This window comes from Ailuropoda melanoleuca, chromosome 1 (assembly GCF_002007445.2).
Source record: "Ailuropoda melanoleuca isolate Jingjing chromosome 1, ASM200744v2, whole genome shotgun sequence".
In the NCBI taxonomy this organism is placed as follows: domain Eukaryota; kingdom Metazoa; phylum Chordata; class Mammalia; order Carnivora; family Ursidae; genus Ailuropoda; species Ailuropoda melanoleuca.
Window position 1 is genome coordinate 45,614,414 of NC_048218.1, and position 20,005 is coordinate 45,634,418.

The window sequence follows — 20,005 nt, forward strand, 5'->3', positions numbered from 1 at the left end:
CACCTTAAATAGCAGTTACTGAAGGCTGAGTAAATCATTAATGTCTTTTAGTTTCCTATTTCAGCTTGGAAAAGGGACCTCCCAGGCTTCCACAGAGAATTACAAATTTAAAATGAAAACAATGTAAGTAATGGACTTAAGTATCAAAGGAACAAGACACAAGTTCTAGCTCTGCCACTTACTAGCCATGTGACGTTGTACATGTCATTTTCAGTTTTCTCATCTCTGAAATGGCAGTAAAAATATTTGCTTTATTTATCTTACAGGGTTGTTGTAAAAATAAAAAATAATGTGAAATGTATTTTGTTATTTTGTGCCACAAAGGTATGGCATACAAACAGATTAGAAAATGTAAGTGGGGGGCGCCTGGGTGGCACAGCGGTTAAGCGTCTGCCTTCGGCTCAGGGCGTGATCCCGGTGTTATGGGATNAAAAATGTAAGTGGAGAGGGACCTGGCTGGCTCAGTGGGAAGTGTGCACGACTGTTGATCTTGGGGTTGTGAGTTCGAGCCCCGTGCTGGGTGTAGATATTACTTAAATAAATAAAAACTTAAGAAAAAAAGAAAATGTAAGTGGAAACTGATTTGGAACCTATGTAAATGTAGGTTATCTTATATTTTCTTACTACCCTGAAGTCCACCCAGCATAAATACTCAGCAATAACATTATATACACAAGGAAACTAGGCTCCTTCGAGGTTGTGAGACTTTTACATGGTACTTACAGTGTTCTGAGGAACCCCTGCTCTAGGAAATGATCAAGGGAAAAAAGGGTTCCAGAGTTTAAAGAGACTGAGAACAACTACAGCTACATTCCTCTTGGAGATTCACAATATATCCTAGCACATGAAAGTCCTGCAGTGAAGAAACCCGTTTTAACTGTTTAACTCAGTGAATATTCAGGAGTGCAAAATTAAAAAAACACACAGCTTATTAAAATCAATTTAAGAGAAAAGTTATTCTTAAAGATAAAGGAATAATTGCCTCAATATCACTGAAGTTTAGCAGAAAATCTCCAGTGATATTTAGTGATGCCTGTGGTAGTCTCATGGCACTCTACTTATATCCCTCCATGATGCTTCACCATATCATGCCTTTTACACTTATTAATGGTCTCTCTCACTAATAATTCTGTAAGGGCAAGGACCATATCTAACCACCCTTCTAAAATTGCTTTGTTCAATAATGTCTCTTGAATAAAGTCATCTGTTACAAACTGCCTAAAACCAGTGCCAATTTATATATTAAATATACCTTTAAAAACTTTAATGATATAGACAGGAGTTGGCAAATTTTTCCTGTAAAAGACCAAATAATGTTTAGACTTTGCAGTGCCACAACCACTCTACTCTGCTGTTTTAGCTTAAAAGCAGCCACAAACGATGTGTGAGTGCTGTGTTCCAGTAAAAGATTATTTATACAATCAGGTGGCCGACTGGCTGTGGCCCATAGGCCTTGTTCAGTGACCCCTAATATAGATGAAGTCTTTCAGTATCCATCCTCCAGATACAATATTGGATATAGCCTACATTCTTATTTTGAAAAGATAAGCCAAAAAAGCCCAAGATTACAGAAAAAGAAATACAATCCAGATCTAATTTCAGCTGTTGCCATTACTATCACATCCAAGTTTAAGCAGTATAAACTAAAAATGACCCTTCATAATGTATATTCCCTCTACTGACCAACTCAGACTTACCTTGTATTTTTCTTTGGCTTTCTCTTTTCCAAGAAGTTTAAGAACTTTATCAGCTAACAGCATGCTTTGTTGATTTTGGAACCCTTCTAGGATACACACAGCAGTGACATCTAGAAATGATGGAAAAAATAAAAGTATAAAATTATTGCAAAGATGATCAGCAGCTCAGATGGGCACAATGTCACCACACAAAGCCATACCAAATCGACAGCCTGGTGTAGCTATCAATTTCATTTCCAGTACATTGATTCTGTTCAACAATTTAGTTTTATATACTCTATAACCAAACTCAAAGCTCAGAAATTCATTCCACTTCTCTGGTTATTCACTTTCCTCACCTGTGAAATCCAAGGGACTATACTGCATGGTTTGTGATGTTTCTCACCACTCTCACATTCTACATAGTAAATAAACAAGGAATCCAGGAAGATTCTCTTCTGTCCAGTACCTAAAGGCCAAATCAATGAAATGTGGCTCTCTCATGGCTGATTCTTTTTATAGGCCTCAGAGTTATTCCTTGTGTCCAAAGCCATCTGGCCACAGAGTTCTCAATTAAATCTGCTGCAAAATACCATTTTCATCTGGTTATGCCACAGCTCAAGATAAAGTAGTTTCAAATTTAAAAGATCAGTGGTTCCTTAAACTCTCAACCTTTCAGAACACTCCAACACTGGCTGTTTCCACTCTTTCTGAATTCAGTTTCTCAAAATTTCAAATCCTCAAACAAGTCCATCTGCTGTATGTTCCCCTGATAACCTGGCTAAAACCAATGTCAATGTCTTTTTCCCATCCCATTCCTCCTATCTAAAATCCACTTATCCTCCTTTCTACCAATTATTAACTATTAGTAACTTAGAGGGCTGGCTGAAAACTCAGAATTCTCTTTTCCAAACCAACTGTCCTTCCACCCACCAGCAAAGTATACGACAACACAAACCCTCAAATTTTTCTAAAACGTTCTCTAAACCACCCTCACTTGGAAATCCAGACCTTAAAAATAAAATGGCTTTTTTCCTTTTAAATAATGTTATTTAAGAAAATTATGGCAAAATCTGGTTATTGATGCTTTTAAAGCAGATTCAGCCTGTAGAAATCACACTTTGGTTTCGCTCCATGTCATCTACAAAAATGTACTTTAAAAGCCAGTGGCCTATATATTCTAATTGAAGTTCTGGAAGCAAATATGGCCAATTAGAGGCCGCAGAATATTTATAGTATTTACTGAGAATGGCAAATTCACTTGATGCTTTGTACCAGCTACATAATTTCCAATAGGGTATAAAATCATGTTTGAAAATACCAGAGCAAAAACCAAATGTTAATGATTCATCTCAAAATTATTTCATATTTATATAGGATAATCACTGAAAATATGCAGAATCTTAGCAACACTATCACTGACTAAAACCTATTTTCTGATTTCTTATTTATGGAATTACACTGAGGGTCATTAATTGCCAAGTTAAAAATGTATGGGATGTAAACTTCAAATGTTAATACTAATGTAATTCCATAACTGAGAACAGAGACAATACTCCAGTGTCAACAATCTCAATTTAAACTAGAAAACAAACTCTCAGTTGGGGAAGAAACTAACTTTTAAATACAAATGATTTCTCTACTCACAAGCTGAGTTTCATATAAATTTACCAATGACTACAAAGCCTTTAGTAATTTTCATATGTAAACACAAAAATACCCTCACCTTCTAAACATTCCTTCTTATTGTCTAGCTTCTCGTGGGCTTTTGCACGTCTAAAGAGAGCTTTCACATATTTGGGATTAAGTTCAACAGCCTTTGTACAATCTTGTGCCACCTCTTTCCATTTTTGCTGTAATTAAAAGTATTAAAAAAAGTCACACTAAAGGAAGCACTGTTAAAGAGAAATCAGTTTTGGAAACTTAACAGGCTGAGTATTAAGAGTCCCACAACACACACAAATATTCCCAATACATAAAAAGTGTTAATATCCACAATATATTATAACAGCTCATATAAATACCTGCAATAAGAAAAGCAACCTGACTTTCAAGAACAGGCAAAAGACCTACTTAGGCCATCTTTCTACCACCAAATCTATAAACCTACCTGCATCTCTGTGCTCATATCATCTCCTTCCCTGCTGTTAAAAGTGAGGAAGTGCCCCTCTTCATCAGAGGCTACCCCTCCACTTGTGATCTGGATCCACACTGTCCCCACTTCAAGGACTTCACTCTGTTAACTATTTCTCCTCTGCATCAAACTACATCTCTACTGAAGCATTCCCATGAGCATAAAAACACTCACTCTAGTATTTTCCATCTTTCAAAAATTCCCTGCAGCTACTACCCCATTTCTTAGCTCTTTATTGCCAAACCTCCAAAGAACAGCCACTCTACTTGACTTCTGCCTACCTCAATGTGTGCTCCTTCTTAATTTCCTTTGCTAAATTCTCCCCCCTCCACCTGAGTTCTACAAGTGGAACCCTCACGGCCTCATCTCTTCTCTCCCTATGTGATTACAGCCATTGTCCTGGCATTACATAAAATCTAAAATTAGGCAGCTCTCGGATTTGAATCTTTAGCCCAAACCACTCTCCTTAAAATAGAGACATTTCTTAATTCAACTTCCACTTAGCTGTCTCACTCCTTCCCCATTCTATCGTTATTAACATTCCTGCTTTTCTTTACCCATCACATCCAATACAACAGCAAGTTGTTGTTCTCAGCTTTCTTTCATGTTTCACCTGGACTACTACAACAGCATCCTTATGTGGTCTCCTTGTCTCCATGCTTGCCTCCCTATATTCTTGACAGAACACTGAAAGCAATTTTAGAGGATGTTCCTGCTCTACTTAATATCCTTAAATATTTTCCACTAGACCCAGAATCAAATCCAATCTCCCTACCTATGCAAGGCTTTGTCTCATCTGCCCTCTACTACTTCTCCAGTTGCGTATCTCTATACTCTAGGATCCTTTATGATTCTTTAATCACACCAAACTCTTTCCTGCCTCAGAGCAATTACACATACAGTTTCCTCTATTTGTAACACTGTCTTCTCTGTTTTGTGTACCAACCCCATCTCCAGTCATTCCTCTATTACAGATCAGGTTAATTCTTTAAAGCATTTATGAAAATGTCATTTAGTAGTTTGTTGTTTAGCTGTCCTTGAGCTCTATGCATAACTGTTTGCTTTTATAAACCCAACTCGTACCACAGTAACCTTCCATATAGGAGACAGTCCATAAAATTTGGTTGAACAATAAATGGGGAGAATACAATTGCCCAATAACAACAGAAAAGGATGGTCAACTTTAGTAACATCTTAAAAAGTGTAAATTAAAACAATGAGAGACACCATTTTTCTCCTACCAGAATGGCAAACATTATTAAGACTGATGATATAAGTCAGTGACAATGACAGAAAACAAGCATGTTCATATTATTACTGTTGAGAGTAGGTATTGATGCTATTTCTTTATATTTCCATTTCTAGAATTTTATTCTTGAATTTTATCCTCCCAAAAGTATACAAAAAAATACTTACAAAAATATTTACTCAAACACTGAATGCAATAGGTAAAATAGGAAACAATCCAAATGTTCATCAATAAGAAGATGTTCCCAGTATGCAATTATACAACAGCTACTATATACAGCATTTCAGAAAGAATGACAAATCTTCATGTGCTAAGAAAAACTGCACACGATATAGTGGCAACTGAAAGAATATGTTACAACAATATGTGGTCTCCCCCCAATCCCACATATGGAGACAAAAAGTTGAAATAATAGCCTCAAACTGTTGAGAAGGATGGGGTCACCAGAAACTGTAGCTTCCTGTATTATCTAATTTTATAAAATCTGAAATAAATATAACTTTGGGTTATATTTGTAACCACCAAAACTAAAATCTGTTCTTAAAAAAGTTACGTAATTAAAGGATATGAAAACAAAAACCCTGTAATTTCAAAACAATTGTAAATGTTCAGAGAATTGATTAGATTTGGGTAGTATTAACTGAAACACTATACAAATAAAACAAAATGAAGAAAAAAAACACCTAAGATACATACCAACTGTTCAAAGGCAGCAGCTCTGTTTTGATAAAACGTGGAAAGGTCAGCGTTCTTCTCTATAGGGCACAAACTGATCGCCTCAGTATAGCACTGAATAGCTTGTTCATATTTTCCTGCTTTAAAATATTTGTTGCCTTTGTTCTTGGCTGCTTGGGCTCTATCAAGAGAGTTCTAAAATGAGAGCAAATAACACTTACCAATACTCAGGAATAGATTCAGATCAGTGATCAAACAGTGATAAACTACATGAACAGACACTTCTCCAAAGAAGACATAAAAATGGCTAACAGACACATGAAAAAATGTTCAACATCATTAGCCATCAGGGAAATTCAAATCAAAACCACACTGAGATACCACCTTACACCAGTTAGAATGGCTAAAATTAACAAGTCAGGAAACAACAAATGTTGGAGAGGATGTAGAGAAAGGGGAACCCTCTTACACTGGTGGTAGGAATGCAAGCTGGTGCAGCCACTTCGGAAAACAGTGTGGAGGTTCCTCAAGAAGTTAAAAATAGAGCTACCCTATGACCCAGCAACTGCACTACTGGGTATTTACCCCAAAGATACAGATGTAGTGAAAAGAAGGGGCACATGCACCCCAATGCTCATAGCAGCAATGTCCACAATAGCCAAACTCGTGGAAGGAGCCGAGATGCCCTTCAACAGATGAATGGATAGAGAAGATGTGGTCCATATATACAATGGAATATTTCTCAGCCATCAGAAAGGATGAATACCCACCATTTGCATCGACATGGATGGAACAGGAGGGGATTATGCTCAGTGAAATAAATCAAGCAGAGAAAGACAATTATCACATGGTTTCACTCATATGTGGAACATAAGGACTAGCACGGAGGACATTAGGGGAAGGAAGGGAAAACTGAAGGGGGGCGGGAATTGAGGGGGAGATGAACCATGAGAGACTATGGACTCTGGGAAATAATCTGAGGGTTTCAGAGGGGAGGACGCTGAGGGATGGGTTAGCCCGGTGATGGGTATTAAGGAGGGCACGTACTGCAATGAACACTAGGTGTTATACGCAAGCAATGAATCATGGAACACTACATCAAAACCTAATGAAGTACTGTATGGTGACTAACAAAATAAAAAAATAATAAATAAATGAAAATAAACAGTGAAAAACTGAAAGAAGAAAAATGGGGAGGCAGAGTGGCTGTTCACAGTGTAAATCACTTCATATAAATATCTTCATGGGATAAAGTCTCAGTAGTAGGATTGTTAAGCCAAAGGTTACTTATTTTTTTCATATTACAAGTTTTTATTTTATTTAAAATTTTAGGTAGTTAACATACAGTGCAATTACTTTTTGGAGTAGAATTCTGTGATTCACCAATTACAAGTGCCTTTCTTAATACTCATCACCCATTTAGCCCATCATCCCCCCAACATCCCTCCATCAACCCTCAGTTTGTTCTCTATTGTTAAGAGTGTCTTATGGCTTGTTTCCCTCTCCTTTTTTTCTTTTTCCCCTTCCCATTTGTTCATCTGTATTCTTAAATTCCACAAGGTTTATGTATTTTTAATTTCAAAAAAATTGCTGTAGTACTTTAAATGGAAAGATCCACTTTCCTGTCATTCCTGCCAGCAAGAGTTGTGACAGCTAATTTTTGCCAGTCTAATGGGTTCTCAATCAGGAGTGATTTTACTGGTTAGGATGCATTTCACAATGTCTGGAGACATTTCTGATTGTCACAACCAAAGCCGCAGGAGGCAGGGGTGATTAGCGGCTATCGTTACCTCGTGGGTACCAGGGATGCTGGTAAACATTCTGCAATGCATAGCACAGCCCCCCAGCACAAAGAATTATCAGATCCAAAATGTCAACAGTGCCAAAGTTCACTGAAAAACCATGATATAAAGTAATATTCCAATATTATTTTGATTTTCCTTTTACTCATTATTAATAAATCTGAAAATCTTTTCATGTTTATTGACCATGTGGCTTTCTTATTCTGAAAACCATTTATTCATGTGTGTTGCTATTTTTCTTTTGGGCTGTTTGACAACAGTGTAGAACAGATACTAGAAACACTTTGCCATCTTCATTATAATTGTTACCCCAAATCTGTTGTTTGTTCATCAATAAATTTTTTGTACTCCCATCTTTGTCTCAGAATTTTCCTGGGGGACCCAACTTACATACTTCATGTGTAAAATACAGAAGAGTTGGTAGTTACCACCCACTGAGGATAGCTGTGAATACCTCAGTCAACATTTGGTAAGCATTCTGGAGACAATTCCAGCTATCCAGGTTCTAACTACTAAATCCAAGAGCTTTGTGGCACGTCTTTACTCAAAACTTTATTGTTTGTCAGCACCATCCAACTTTAACAAATATGTGACTATGAAAGAATGAATCTTTAGGTCTTCAACAAGTAAGCACTGACAAAGCAAAAGCAAAAGTAGCTGCCCTTATAAATAACTTAATTGTGAAAGCCAAGTTGCTTAGGGCCCAGGGCATCTCACTCACAAAGAAAAAATGAAATAGCAACCCTTTTTTGTATCTGCTCTTTTTTCCCTTACTCTTGCTTCATTTTTCTTTGCTGCTTCCCCCACATTTACCTTTCATTCCCCTTCCCCTTTAGCCTGAGTACACTATAGTTATTTTTTAAAAGTATAGTGTGCAAAGATGTTAGAAACTGCATTTATCTAAGTTCAGATACATTAATATATTTTTTTTAAGTAGGCTCCACACCCAACATGGGGCTTGAACTCATGACTCCTGAGATTAAGAGCCACATGCTCTACTGACTGAGCCAGCCAGGCACCTCCTAAGTTCAGAATATTAAATACTTAGTTTAAGCCAGCTGGTGTCAATAAGGAATATAGTTTAAAACCAGGATGTAGGAGGATGAAAAGAACCAAATAAACAATAAATAAAAAATGAATATAAAATCTTCCATTTGTCAAAAGCCTTATCATCTTCCAAAAACTCTGACAGTGAAAATCCTTGGCACAAAACATCCATAATAGACAACCAGGAATCTCTTATGTGGCCATGGACTACAGGAGGGCAACTATCAAGTTGATTGCTGGAAAACTGCATTTGAAGCAACTTCAACAGTCCTCCCACTCCACTGAGAGAAACAAAGTCAGACTGGAGTAGGGCTCTGTCATCCACAAGGAGCGAGGATCCTCTATACCCAAAAGACAAGTGACAGGCATACCTGGACAGCCTTCTAAGGGACCACACTGCCAAGTACTGCTAACCTTAGAGAGAGGCACCCAGCTCAAATAGAAACTAGTATTTGAGAAAAGCAGGATAAACCAAGCAAACAGAAACTTGAACATCAGAGGAGTAAGAGGCTATCATAGTCATTTAAAAAACAGGCTGCTTTTGGGGTGCATGGGTGGCTCAGTCAGTTAAGTGTCGGACTCTTGATTTCAGCTCAGGTCATGATCTCAGGGTAGTGAGACGGAGCCATGTGTCAGGCTCTGTGCTGGGTGTGGAGCCTGCTTAAGATTCTCTTTCTCCCTCTCCCTCTAAAAATTAAAAAAAGAGGCTGCTTTTACAGAGCACCAATTAGATGTCGTGAAAATTAAAAAGGATTATTACAGTCAACTCAATAGATGGTCTGGAACTGCATATTAGAACGGGCATAACTGAGAAACAAATTAACAAGTAGAAGGTAGAGCCAAGGATATCTGCCAGAATGCAGTGAAAACAGAGGATCGGGAGGTGAAAAGTTTGGAGGAAAAGTTAAACAACATGGAGTATAAATCCAGATGTTCCAACATCTATCTATCTGGAGTTTGAAAGAGAGGCATAGAAAGGTGTGTTTAAGGAAATATTAGAAAAATTCCTGGAGCTGAAATGACACATTTTCAGACACATCACAGTGAAATCTCCCAACAAAAATCCTGAAAGTTTTTAGGTTGAAAAAATAGGATGTCCACAAAGGAAAAAGAACCAAACTGGTTAGAATGTCACAAACATGAGGTACTAAAAAAAAACAATGAAGTAACAACTTAAAGTTCTGAAGAAAGATTATCTTGAATTTACAATCTTATACCTCGTCAAACTAGCTTTTAAGGTTGAACACAAGAACAGAAATATAAGTGGTACAACTTCCTTACCACTAAAAATAAACCCCAAAGAGGGGCAAATGATCAATACAAGCAGGAAGGAGAGGATAAGGAAACAAAAAAGCAGCTTACATATAGCAGGATTAAACATGTTAAGAATCACAATAAATGTGAAAAGGTTAAATCTCCATATTAAAAAACTATGCTGCCTATTAGGCATGACCTAAAACAAAGTGACAGGTCAAAAAGAATGTAAAAAAAAGTTACAGAAGGCATATACTAAGAAAAAGAAGGCAGTATCAGACAAATAACCATTAAAAAGCCTCAGATGGAACACAGAAGGACAGTTATACTGATAAAAGGCACAATCTGCCAAGAACACATCATAATCACAAATCTTTATGTGCCTAATAAAACTTGAAAATAATGAAACTCAGTTCCTTTCGACATTATATACCAAGAAAAACATTCTTCCAATTTCTGGCAAAAAGTTTACCATGTTTCTAAGTCATTTAGAACATGGCTAATACACACCCTTAAACACTAGGGACTGTTTATGTAGAAAATAATGTGGCATATTAAAAGCATGTGAGAAGTATATTTGACTACAGACCTACTGAAGATTTATTTAGTATTTTTAAGAAAGATTAGCAGATTAGATAAAATACATTTTCTGGACAGAATAATGACCTTGTTTCATTAGCAGAAATAGCAGTGAACTCTTTCCTGTCTACTAGAAGTATAAGACTAAATAATATCATGCAGAATACCAGAAAAAGCAGTCATAGCAAGGGCTGATAAGTTAAAAGAACAGAGAAATGAGTACACAAGGCTTCCTTCTTCTACTTAGGATAGACACTTCCTACTTTTATTCAGCAAAGTCTAAATCAACTTAAAACCAATCAAGTGAATCTTTCAATTAGCTATTTTCCTCCACTTTTAGGAAAGTTTTATAACAGCTCCCTTTAAAATTATTAAAAATTCTTTTACTCCAAGATTCTTGGCTGGCTCAGTCAGTACAGCATGTGACTCTTGATGTCGGGGTTCTGAGTTCGAGCCCCATAGTGGGTATAGAGATTACTTAAAAATAAAATAAAAACAAAATTCTGTAATTCCTAAGGCCAAAATCAGAGTCTGATTAATTTCCTTTCCTTATTATACTGTTAAAAAAAATAAAACACACACACAACACCCCCCCAAACAACAAAAGCCCACAAAAACAGAAACACAACCCAACACCCACAATGGTCAGAATGATACTATGGAAAAGGATCAAATTACATAGGCAAATCACCAAGTTGCAAATTTTCCTCCACTGCTCCTCCACTGCCACTCCAGAAAGCAACCAAACTACATTTTCATAGAGCATAATCTTGGCTAATAAACCTACCACCCTAAGCTCACTGCCTGCCCAATTACTTTCTGTCCAACTATTTCCATTCATTAATAAAAATGGAGAGAAATAATGGAATTACAACAGGGACAGTACAGAAAAACTAATTATTTTGGCCTACTGATCAAATTTAGGGCAAAAAGCTGGTTAACACAGTCCCAGCCTTCTCCTGTGTCAGGAACTAAACCCTATTTTCATAAGCTTTGAGGCAAAAACCAGGCAGAAATGAAAATATATGCACTGGACAAAAAAGTTTATATAGAAAACACACAACTAACAATTCTTTATGAGGGATTTTCATTCCATCCTACAGGAATCCTTTGTACTACTATTCAGTCACTCCCCACCTGCTGCCGCCAGTCTACATTCCCGAGTTATAACTTTCAGAATTAAAGATTAAAGTTAGAAAATAAGCCCAAAGACAATTTTGAAAGCACATTTTATAAATGAGAAATGAAGATATACAGATCTAAAACATAATGGGAACATCTCGAAATGCTAGTATCTTTCATATGGTCTATTTGCATATCTAAAAGCTACTAGGGAGATTTAAAAGACTATAAAGCCATTTATCTTATTGGAAATCACTTTTGGTTTGGACAGTCTTTTTTTTTTTTTTTAAAGATTTTATTTATTTATTTGACAGAGATAGAGACAGCCCGAGAGAGGGAACACAAGCAAGGGGAATGGGAGAGGAAGAAGCAGGCTCATAGTGGAGGAGCCTGATGTGGGGCTCGATCCCATAACTCCGGGATCACGCCCTGAGCCGAAGGCAGACGCTTAACCGCTGTGCCACCCAGGCACCCCATGGACAGTTCTGAACATTCCATAATATTTTACACTAAAATTCTGGAAAAATGCATCTTTCTGCATTTATTACAACAAATTATTTTCTAATTGACCTGAAAATTTTTTTTAACAAGTAAATTGTATCATGTCATTCCCTGCTCAAAACCCTCCAATAACTTCCCACTACTATTACCTACATACAAGACTATAAACTTCCATCACTTTACTTCAGCCATATACTAAATTTTCAAACATGGGCATAAATTCAAACTCTGTGAATACGGTCAGAATACAGATGAATTGTGAAAAAGATATTTACATCTGCCTAGTATGTCACATAAAGTATGATTTAAAATGGTCTACTAGAAAACTTAGTTTTCCATCCACACTTTAAGTTTCATCTCTTCATAATAACTGTCCAGCAGAGTCAACTCCATGACTTGATGTGATTCTGCTAAATGAATTCAACAAATATTTGGCGCCAAATCTTACAGGGAATCCTGAAGTTAATGCATTAAGAAAAAATCAACTTGTCAAAATTACTTCTGAAGAATCTCAAAGAGAGTACTCCAGGTACTCCAGTGGGGATGCACGGTAGGTGCTATTACTATCCTCATTTTACATATAAAGCAACTGAAGGCCAGAGAAACTAATTTGCCTAAGGCAGGATTCAAATTCAAGCAATCTGACTCCAGGTTGCCTAAACTACTGTGCTGCATGGATGTCATCCACATTTTATGAAGAATATCGTTAGAATCACACCCAGATTCACATTCTGGAACTAAAACAAAGAGATTCAGATATCCTATCTTGCTCAGTACTGACTCTAGGGCAAAAGGTCTTTATATGAAAAGACAAGAATCATCAGCACAATTAGATATTTTTCTTTATGCCAAGCAATTATAACTGAATTCATTTTAGTTAAAAGCACATTTGACATAGCTCCACTGTACAACAACCAACAGCATAGTCTTTATCCTGAAGGAATACTAGGGGCAGTGTAAGAAACAGACAAGTAGACTGGCAGCTTCTCTGCAGAACTACTACTGATTAAAAAAAATTGAAACCTCAATTCACATCAGGAAAATGTACATTAGGTGATTAGTATATTGTGTAATAACCAGAAAATTATTAGGCCCAAAGTAGCAACTGCATATATATATACACACATACATCCAAAACTATCTAAGATAAAAGAATTAAAAACAAATAATTCAGGTAATAAATCTAAAACGAAACAATGAGAAAAGTAAATATGTATGTCTCTTCTCTTCAACAACACTGTGCTAGAACTTGTCAAACAAGACGCAAAACCTAGGAATCTGCCCCACACCTTTTGGAGAGAGGTATCTACTCCGGAGAACAATTAACATTTAAAGACCAAAGTGACAGATATTAAAGTATAATAACAGTAAACTGAGTGGAATACAAAGTTTAAAAAAAAAAATCAAGGTTTGACAGTCAATGAAGGTTACTCACAGGAATTGCTCTGGAACCAAAAATGACTGACAAAGGAGAGTTGGGAAAATACTCCAAGAAGGAAAAACAACCCCAACAGAGTTATTTGCACACATACACACATAAGAAATTCGGGGGACCAAAAAGAGTCCTTCAAAACAAGTCCTGTAATGGTAACATTGACTACATTACAGAAAGCTTTCAATGATTTCTTATTTGGCAATAAGAACTCACTGTAAATTTTTAGCAAGTGTTTATAAAATATTATTCTGATGATCACATACAGTCACTGTGAAAGGAAATGAACTGGAATCTATGTATAAGAAAATAAAATGGCTATCACCATAATTACACATTTATATCAAGTTAAAATATAAACGAGGTGGTTTGATAGTATTTCTTTTCAACGGTTTCATTCCCTTATATTTACCAAATTCCAAAAGCGTATTTTAAAATTTGAATTCCAGTTTAAAAGTAGCAATCAACTGGGGAAAACTGACAGCATGTGAAACAATCTTTTAAAATACTTTATCGACCAACTGTTACTTTTATATGAATAAAAGCTAGGATAACAAGAAAATACTGAGATAATAATAAAGTCCTTTCCCATATTATATTTTAAAATTCTACAAATCCCACCTACTAAATCATAGTATAGAGCACTCTACCTAAGAACCCACTTGTAAGAACGCAGCTTCCGCAGGATTACAGTTGTAGTTCATACAAAATCAAGTGATTTATAAAAAGAATGCCTAAATAAGATTTAAGGCCAACTTCTAAAATTGGTAGAATAAAAATAAGCTGGAATTCTGAATAATAAGCTGGAATTCTGAATAAATACTAAACTTGTGGAGTTATATATATACTATATATATATACACATACATGTGTATACATATATATATACACACAAACACACATACTTACAAAGAATGAAGCTTCATTGGTACATTTACTCAACCTCTGCTTTGTACCAAGCATTGTATTGGGTTCTGAGAATACAAGAGTAAGACAGAGCCAGTCCTAGCCTTCACATATTCCAGTTATAGTAGGAAAGACACGAATAAGCAACTCTAGTACCATGTGGTAAGTGGAAGGGAAAAGTTCAGTGTTACGTAATCACATAGTGGTATGCCCAGGTAAAGAAAGGGTTTCAGAAAAGGTTAAAATACTTACATGTTGTGATTTGAAGGATGAGAAGGTAGGGGTACTGGGCACAGAATATTCAAAGACGAAAAACATGAGGAAGTGTCAAGATATAAAGTTGAAGAAGCAAGCAGGATCAAGATCATGGAGTGTCTTACATGACAGTGAGTTTGAATTTTATGTTGTGGGGAACGAACAGAACACGACTTAATGATTTTAAGCGAGCGGCTGTCAGGATTTATTCTGGCAGTGACAAAATGGATTAGAGGAAGACAAGTGAGAGAAGCAGGTATTTAGTTGAGAAATAACGGCAATGCGAATGTAGTAGTCAGACTTGAGAATTTTCTAGGTGTTTTCCTGGATTGGATGTGGAAAACACGCAAGGAGCAGAAAGTTAAGATGATATCCAAGTCTCTGGCTTGGGAAACTAGTTAGATGAGGCACACTGATAAGGAGTACTCTCAGGAAAAACAGGAGTCTGGATGTGAGTATCTGTGAAGTAATGAAGTGAAAAATCCCCTTAAATTTGGGCCTCTTGAGAGGTCTAGGCTATAGGCAAGAAATTAGGGAGCTATCAGTATATGAGATAAAAAAAGCTCCTGTAGAGCAAACAAGCATTGAGTGAAGGTGTGAAAGATAAGAATGCTTATGATAGAACCATGAAGATCACCAAAAGGAAGAGGCAGAGGAAAGAGCCTGGAAAGGAGACCGAGAACAATCAGCAAGGGAGGTATCAAGAAATTTTTAAAAAGCAAAGAAAATCAGAATATTGTATGTCAGAAGCCACAGGAAAAGTTATGAAATTAAGAGCAGACAATGTGAGTGAGATAAAGATCGAGTGAGATAAAGACTGAAAGGTGTTCACTAGACTTAGTTATATAGGAATGTCATTGGTGGCCCTGATTTTTAAAATACGACTAGAAGCTTATTTAAGGGGAGAGAATTACTTTACTTCAAAAATGACTGAAAACAGGTTACTCAGTCTGTGACCCCCTAATTAAAATGTTTAAGTACATTTCTCCCTTCCCATTCTAGAGTGCTTAGATTAGTGGTTCCTAACCATTCCATGTGGGATAACTCCTGTGTAACACTAAAAAAACTTGAATACCAGAATAACTATTTTGTCATTAGATTAAAAAACTACCAGATAAAAAGCTACTATACTCAATGAAGTTTTAAATAGATGCACATTTCAAAAAAAAAAAAATCCCAAGTTTGAAAAAAGAAATGTCTAAGACATCTATCTATGTAGGCAGAATACCATTACTTGGTGTCTATGTGGGTGTGGTAGTCCCTTGCTGTAACTCAGGCCCAGAGAATGAGAAGCCCTATGGATAAGATGCTCTTCAAAGAATCTTTCCAACTTTGGAAACCTGTAATTCTTCAAGTTAAAAAAAAAATTACTGAAGCAAAATGGCACATCATGGTAGGTTTTTCAATGGCCCAAAATGGAACATGATTTAATACTTTAAGTACCTCAATCTTAGATGCTATCCACTGCAATTTGATGCCTTTCTTTAGTGAAATCCTAAAATCCCCATTAAAGAGAAATATGATTTTCTGTTTTTGCTTTCAAGTGTTTATCCCAGAAAAAGAGATAAATGGCTGCACATGACAATTTCAAGCTGGATAATTTTATTGGTTCATTTTACATAAGGCAAACATAGGCCAACAGACAAAAACCACTGATTTTTATTTACTAAACCCCGAACAGACAATATTTGTCCATTCCTTCATTCCCTTAAAAATTACAGCTATTGCTCAGGTGGGCAAAGAACAGTTAGGGCATCAGGATTCTGCCAGTTTTTCCTCAGATGAAACAAATTATTTCCTTATTTACCAAACCCACTAAGGTTGCCAATTGAAAGGTGCTATTCAAATATAAAGCAATTTCTCCAACCACAGATAATAAACAAATTATAACTGGTGGTCAGTTATATATAGATAGTCTAATAATAACTTTAAGGACTATAAAAGACAGAAAAACAGTCTTTCGGTATTTACTAGTCACCATCAGTTAAAACACAAATTTCCTTTAGAAGAATGGCAAAGACACTGTTGCTTTACTGAAGAATCATTTAGTAATTCAAAGCAAGAATATAAGCCCACAAATTTCACAAGGTGAACAACCCTAAGTGTGTTTTGCTCAGTTTTATTTTGGGTCAAAAATAATAAATCATTAAAGCAGTTCAAGTTACACAAGTCATTCTTAAAATCTAATTTTTAACAGTAGCGACTTAAAAAAATTTTTTTCTGATAAAACTACAAAACACCCCCAAATTTAAAAATCATCACACTGTTGACCCAGACAATGCTAAAAAACTAAAAATGGGATTTAAGAAGATTTAAAATCTGAAAGGCAGTTTGCTAAATTCCACACCAATGGTATATACTAAATTCAAATACCAAACGGGTAAGGTGGGGCAGTATTTGAAACTGAAAAAAAAAAAAAAAAAGTTGAAAAGTTTCATGTATAAAAATTATTTTTATTTTTAGTGGTTATAGAACTAAAAGCTTTTAGGTGTTTCTCATTCATTCACTATTCGTCTGTTAAAATGAAACTAACAAATGAAATAGGAATTGACCAGAGAATTTCAGACATATGAAAACGACATAACGCAAATGTGAATTCAAAAAATCTCCCGATTACCACTCTCATTAGCAGCACTCAGAGGCAAAGATTTTTAGGGCTGGAAAAGATATTAGAGATCTAAAATATTGTAATCCTCTCATAGTATATGGGGATGACACTAAGACCAGAGAGATAAAATGACCTTCCGGAGGTAACTATGCTGGAGAGTCCACTACAAAGCGCACATCTCCTAATTCTCACAGTCCATGGTCTCTTCCAGCGTATCATACTGCATCTTTTCTACATTTAAAAAAAAAAAAAAAGGCAATGTTTTACTCTCCCATTACAAAGACTATCTCTGGCTCTCTCACAGCCTACCACAATACCTGACATATAGTGGGCATTAAATTATGGTAGTTCACTCCCACATCAAAACTTCCTTTAATGCTAATTTGACTACTTAGTAAAATCATGTCTTTAATCTGAATATATAACGTGGAAATGACTTGCAAATGTATTTGACTGGGAGTTATTCAACCAAAGGTTTCTATGAACTGTGGTTTACTCCCAACTACCATTGTACAATCCAAGAGGCAAATAAAATCTTCCACCCCACCGCATCCCAGTATTGTTAAATGCAGCCAGGCTTATTCCCCACAGCTGTCAGATACCAAAAGGATTTAACAGTCGGTTCAACAAAACCATGCAAAGCGGTTCAGCAGATACTCTGATGCTTGGCCTAACATCAAAGAATCTTTATCACGCATGTCAGGCTTGATCATGTAAATTTTCAGGTAAAATTAAAAATTGAATTTAAGATGCTTCTACCAAAAAAGTTTAAGAATTCATTTCCACAGATTAAAAAAAAACAAATGCTACTCAACACCATTTTACTCTGTCAATAGTCACTGTATTCACCTATCCCCTACCCTAAGAAACTTAAAAAAACGGTGGTGGCTCGTTATTAGAAGGTTATAACCGATCAAATTCAGGCCTCGGGAATCAGCACAGCAATTCCTATCAACAATGTACTAATCGTTAATGGAATTTGGCTTCCTTCACTAGGTAAATACAATCTTCACATTTGCAGATGTTCCCCGTACCCAAAACGCCAGAGATAAATGCTGTGTCACTGAGAAAAAAGACAAGTATTTGTCTGAAACCAAAGGAAACTATCAAAGAAGGACGCTAACTTGTGCCCCCCGCCCCGGCTATTCCAATCCCTACAAAGGCAGCCAGAAACGTGCTTCCCTAATAAACCCATGTGCTGCCAGGCAGCTTCCGTCTGATGGGAAGCCCCCTGACCTGCACTAGAGCTAGTCAAGGAAAGGCTGCACCCGCTGGGTTCCACCTCTATTGCCCAAGGCTGCTTCTCACCATTTCCAGGTGAGCATCGGGGCCCTCCGGATGTCCGCTGCCCGGGGCCGGACTGGCCCTGCCCTCTGGGGTCTTCCGTTCGCTGTTGCGCTTTAAACCGCCGGCGTCGCCTCGGCCCCCAGCCTCCCGTCGCCGCCTCTGCCGGCTCCACAGGTACATGGCACCTGCGCCCAGCAGCAGGGGCGCCCCGACTGCCAGCGCCAGCTGCCATCGCGGTAGGCCCCCAGTGCCGGGGCCCGCTGTCGCGCCGCCGCCGCCCACCCCGCTCCCGGAGCTGGGCGCAGCCGCCGCGACCACCGCCGCCTCCACAGGTTTAGAGGCGGCCATGACGAGTGTCCTCCGCCACCGCCTCCCTGCTGGTCGCGGGCGCCTCAGTCACCAGGTAGCGTACGGAGGAAGACCGGAGGGAGGGAAGGAAGGTAGTGGGCGAGCGAGCACGCTAGGCAGCGAGAGCGGACGACAGAAAAGGGCCGGAGGTCACCGGAAGCCTAGGGCATGCCGGGCCAAACCCGGCCGTCCTTTTCCTCCCTTCTCAACCGTGGGGGGGGGGGTTGGGAGAAGAGGGGGTTAATACTTCCGGGTCAGGGGGAACAGGGCGGGAGGGGGCGAACTGAGTGGCCCTATTTCTTTCCTTTAGCCCTGCTACTGTTTGTGAGACTAGCTTCTAGGGTCTTGGGCCTCCGGTGCTAGCCAACGTCGTTCCCTCCGCCTTCAGAGGGCCCTCTTATCTTGGGAAGCGGAGGAGGGACGCATATACATGGGATCTACGGTGCGCAAGCGAACGGTGAAAGTTCTGCGACGGCCCTAAGAACGGGCGGGAGTGGTGCAGGAGCTGTGAATGTTATTGGTTGGCAAGAGTGGTGGGCGGGGCGTAGCCCGAGTAGCCCAGTTTATTGGTGGAATTTGGGCTTCGTTTTCCCATTACCGCCACGTAGGCGCTTCTTAGACCTTTGGGGCTGGTAGTTCGGTTGTCCGTCTGCCAGTCCGGAAAACCAACGATTAGGAGTGTTAAAGGTGTGTGCAGGGAGAACTCAAAGCTAGAGCTAGCCTGTTGTATCACCGATTCTCTTATTTCTACCGTGGCCAGATTTTAGTTTGGAGGAATTTGAGATTATTGGGGGCAACAGCAGATAGCAGAAATCAGACTGGGTGGATACGGGCAAATCTAAATCGCCTTCCGCCAAAACGTCTTGAACGGAGTCCCTGCGATTCACCGTCCTTACCAGTTGCGAAAGCGATGACGTCTGTGTGTTGTTAATGAAGTTCTTGAACCGAGTGGGTAGACATGCGAAGACCCAGAGTTCGCTCCTGCTTGCAGCTTTCCTATACGTATTTGTGCGTCGTGCTGGATTTCTCCTGACATCCCAACCCACGTCGCGATCCCTGGAACACCCGCGCCCTCCGCAGTGCTCTGATCCGCCCACTGCCTTGCGACTTTTGCACCAGCTGTCTCAGCC

The 20,005-nt window shown here is 38.1% G+C and overlaps 1 protein-coding gene across 1 annotated transcript in view; it reads right to left on the reverse strand.

The window, feature by feature from the left end:
• The window catches only part of TOMM70 (translocase of outer mitochondrial membrane 70), a 34,888-nt gene extending 15,795 nt beyond the window's left edge, over positions 1–19,093 (reverse strand). The window contains exons 1-4 of the mRNA XM_034657290.1: positions 18,549–19,093; positions 5,756–5,929; positions 3,403–3,529; positions 1,698–1,807 (exon numbers count right to left, since the gene is read on the reverse strand). Coding sequence (XP_034513181.1) covers positions 1,698–1,807; positions 3,403–3,529; positions 5,756–5,929; positions 18,549–18,875 — 738 coding nt within the window. The 5' untranslated portion in view covers positions 18,876–19,093. The remainder of the gene's footprint in view (positions 1–1,697; positions 1,808–3,402; positions 3,530–5,755; positions 5,930–18,548) is intronic.
• Positions 19,094–20,005: the final 912 nt, after the last annotated feature.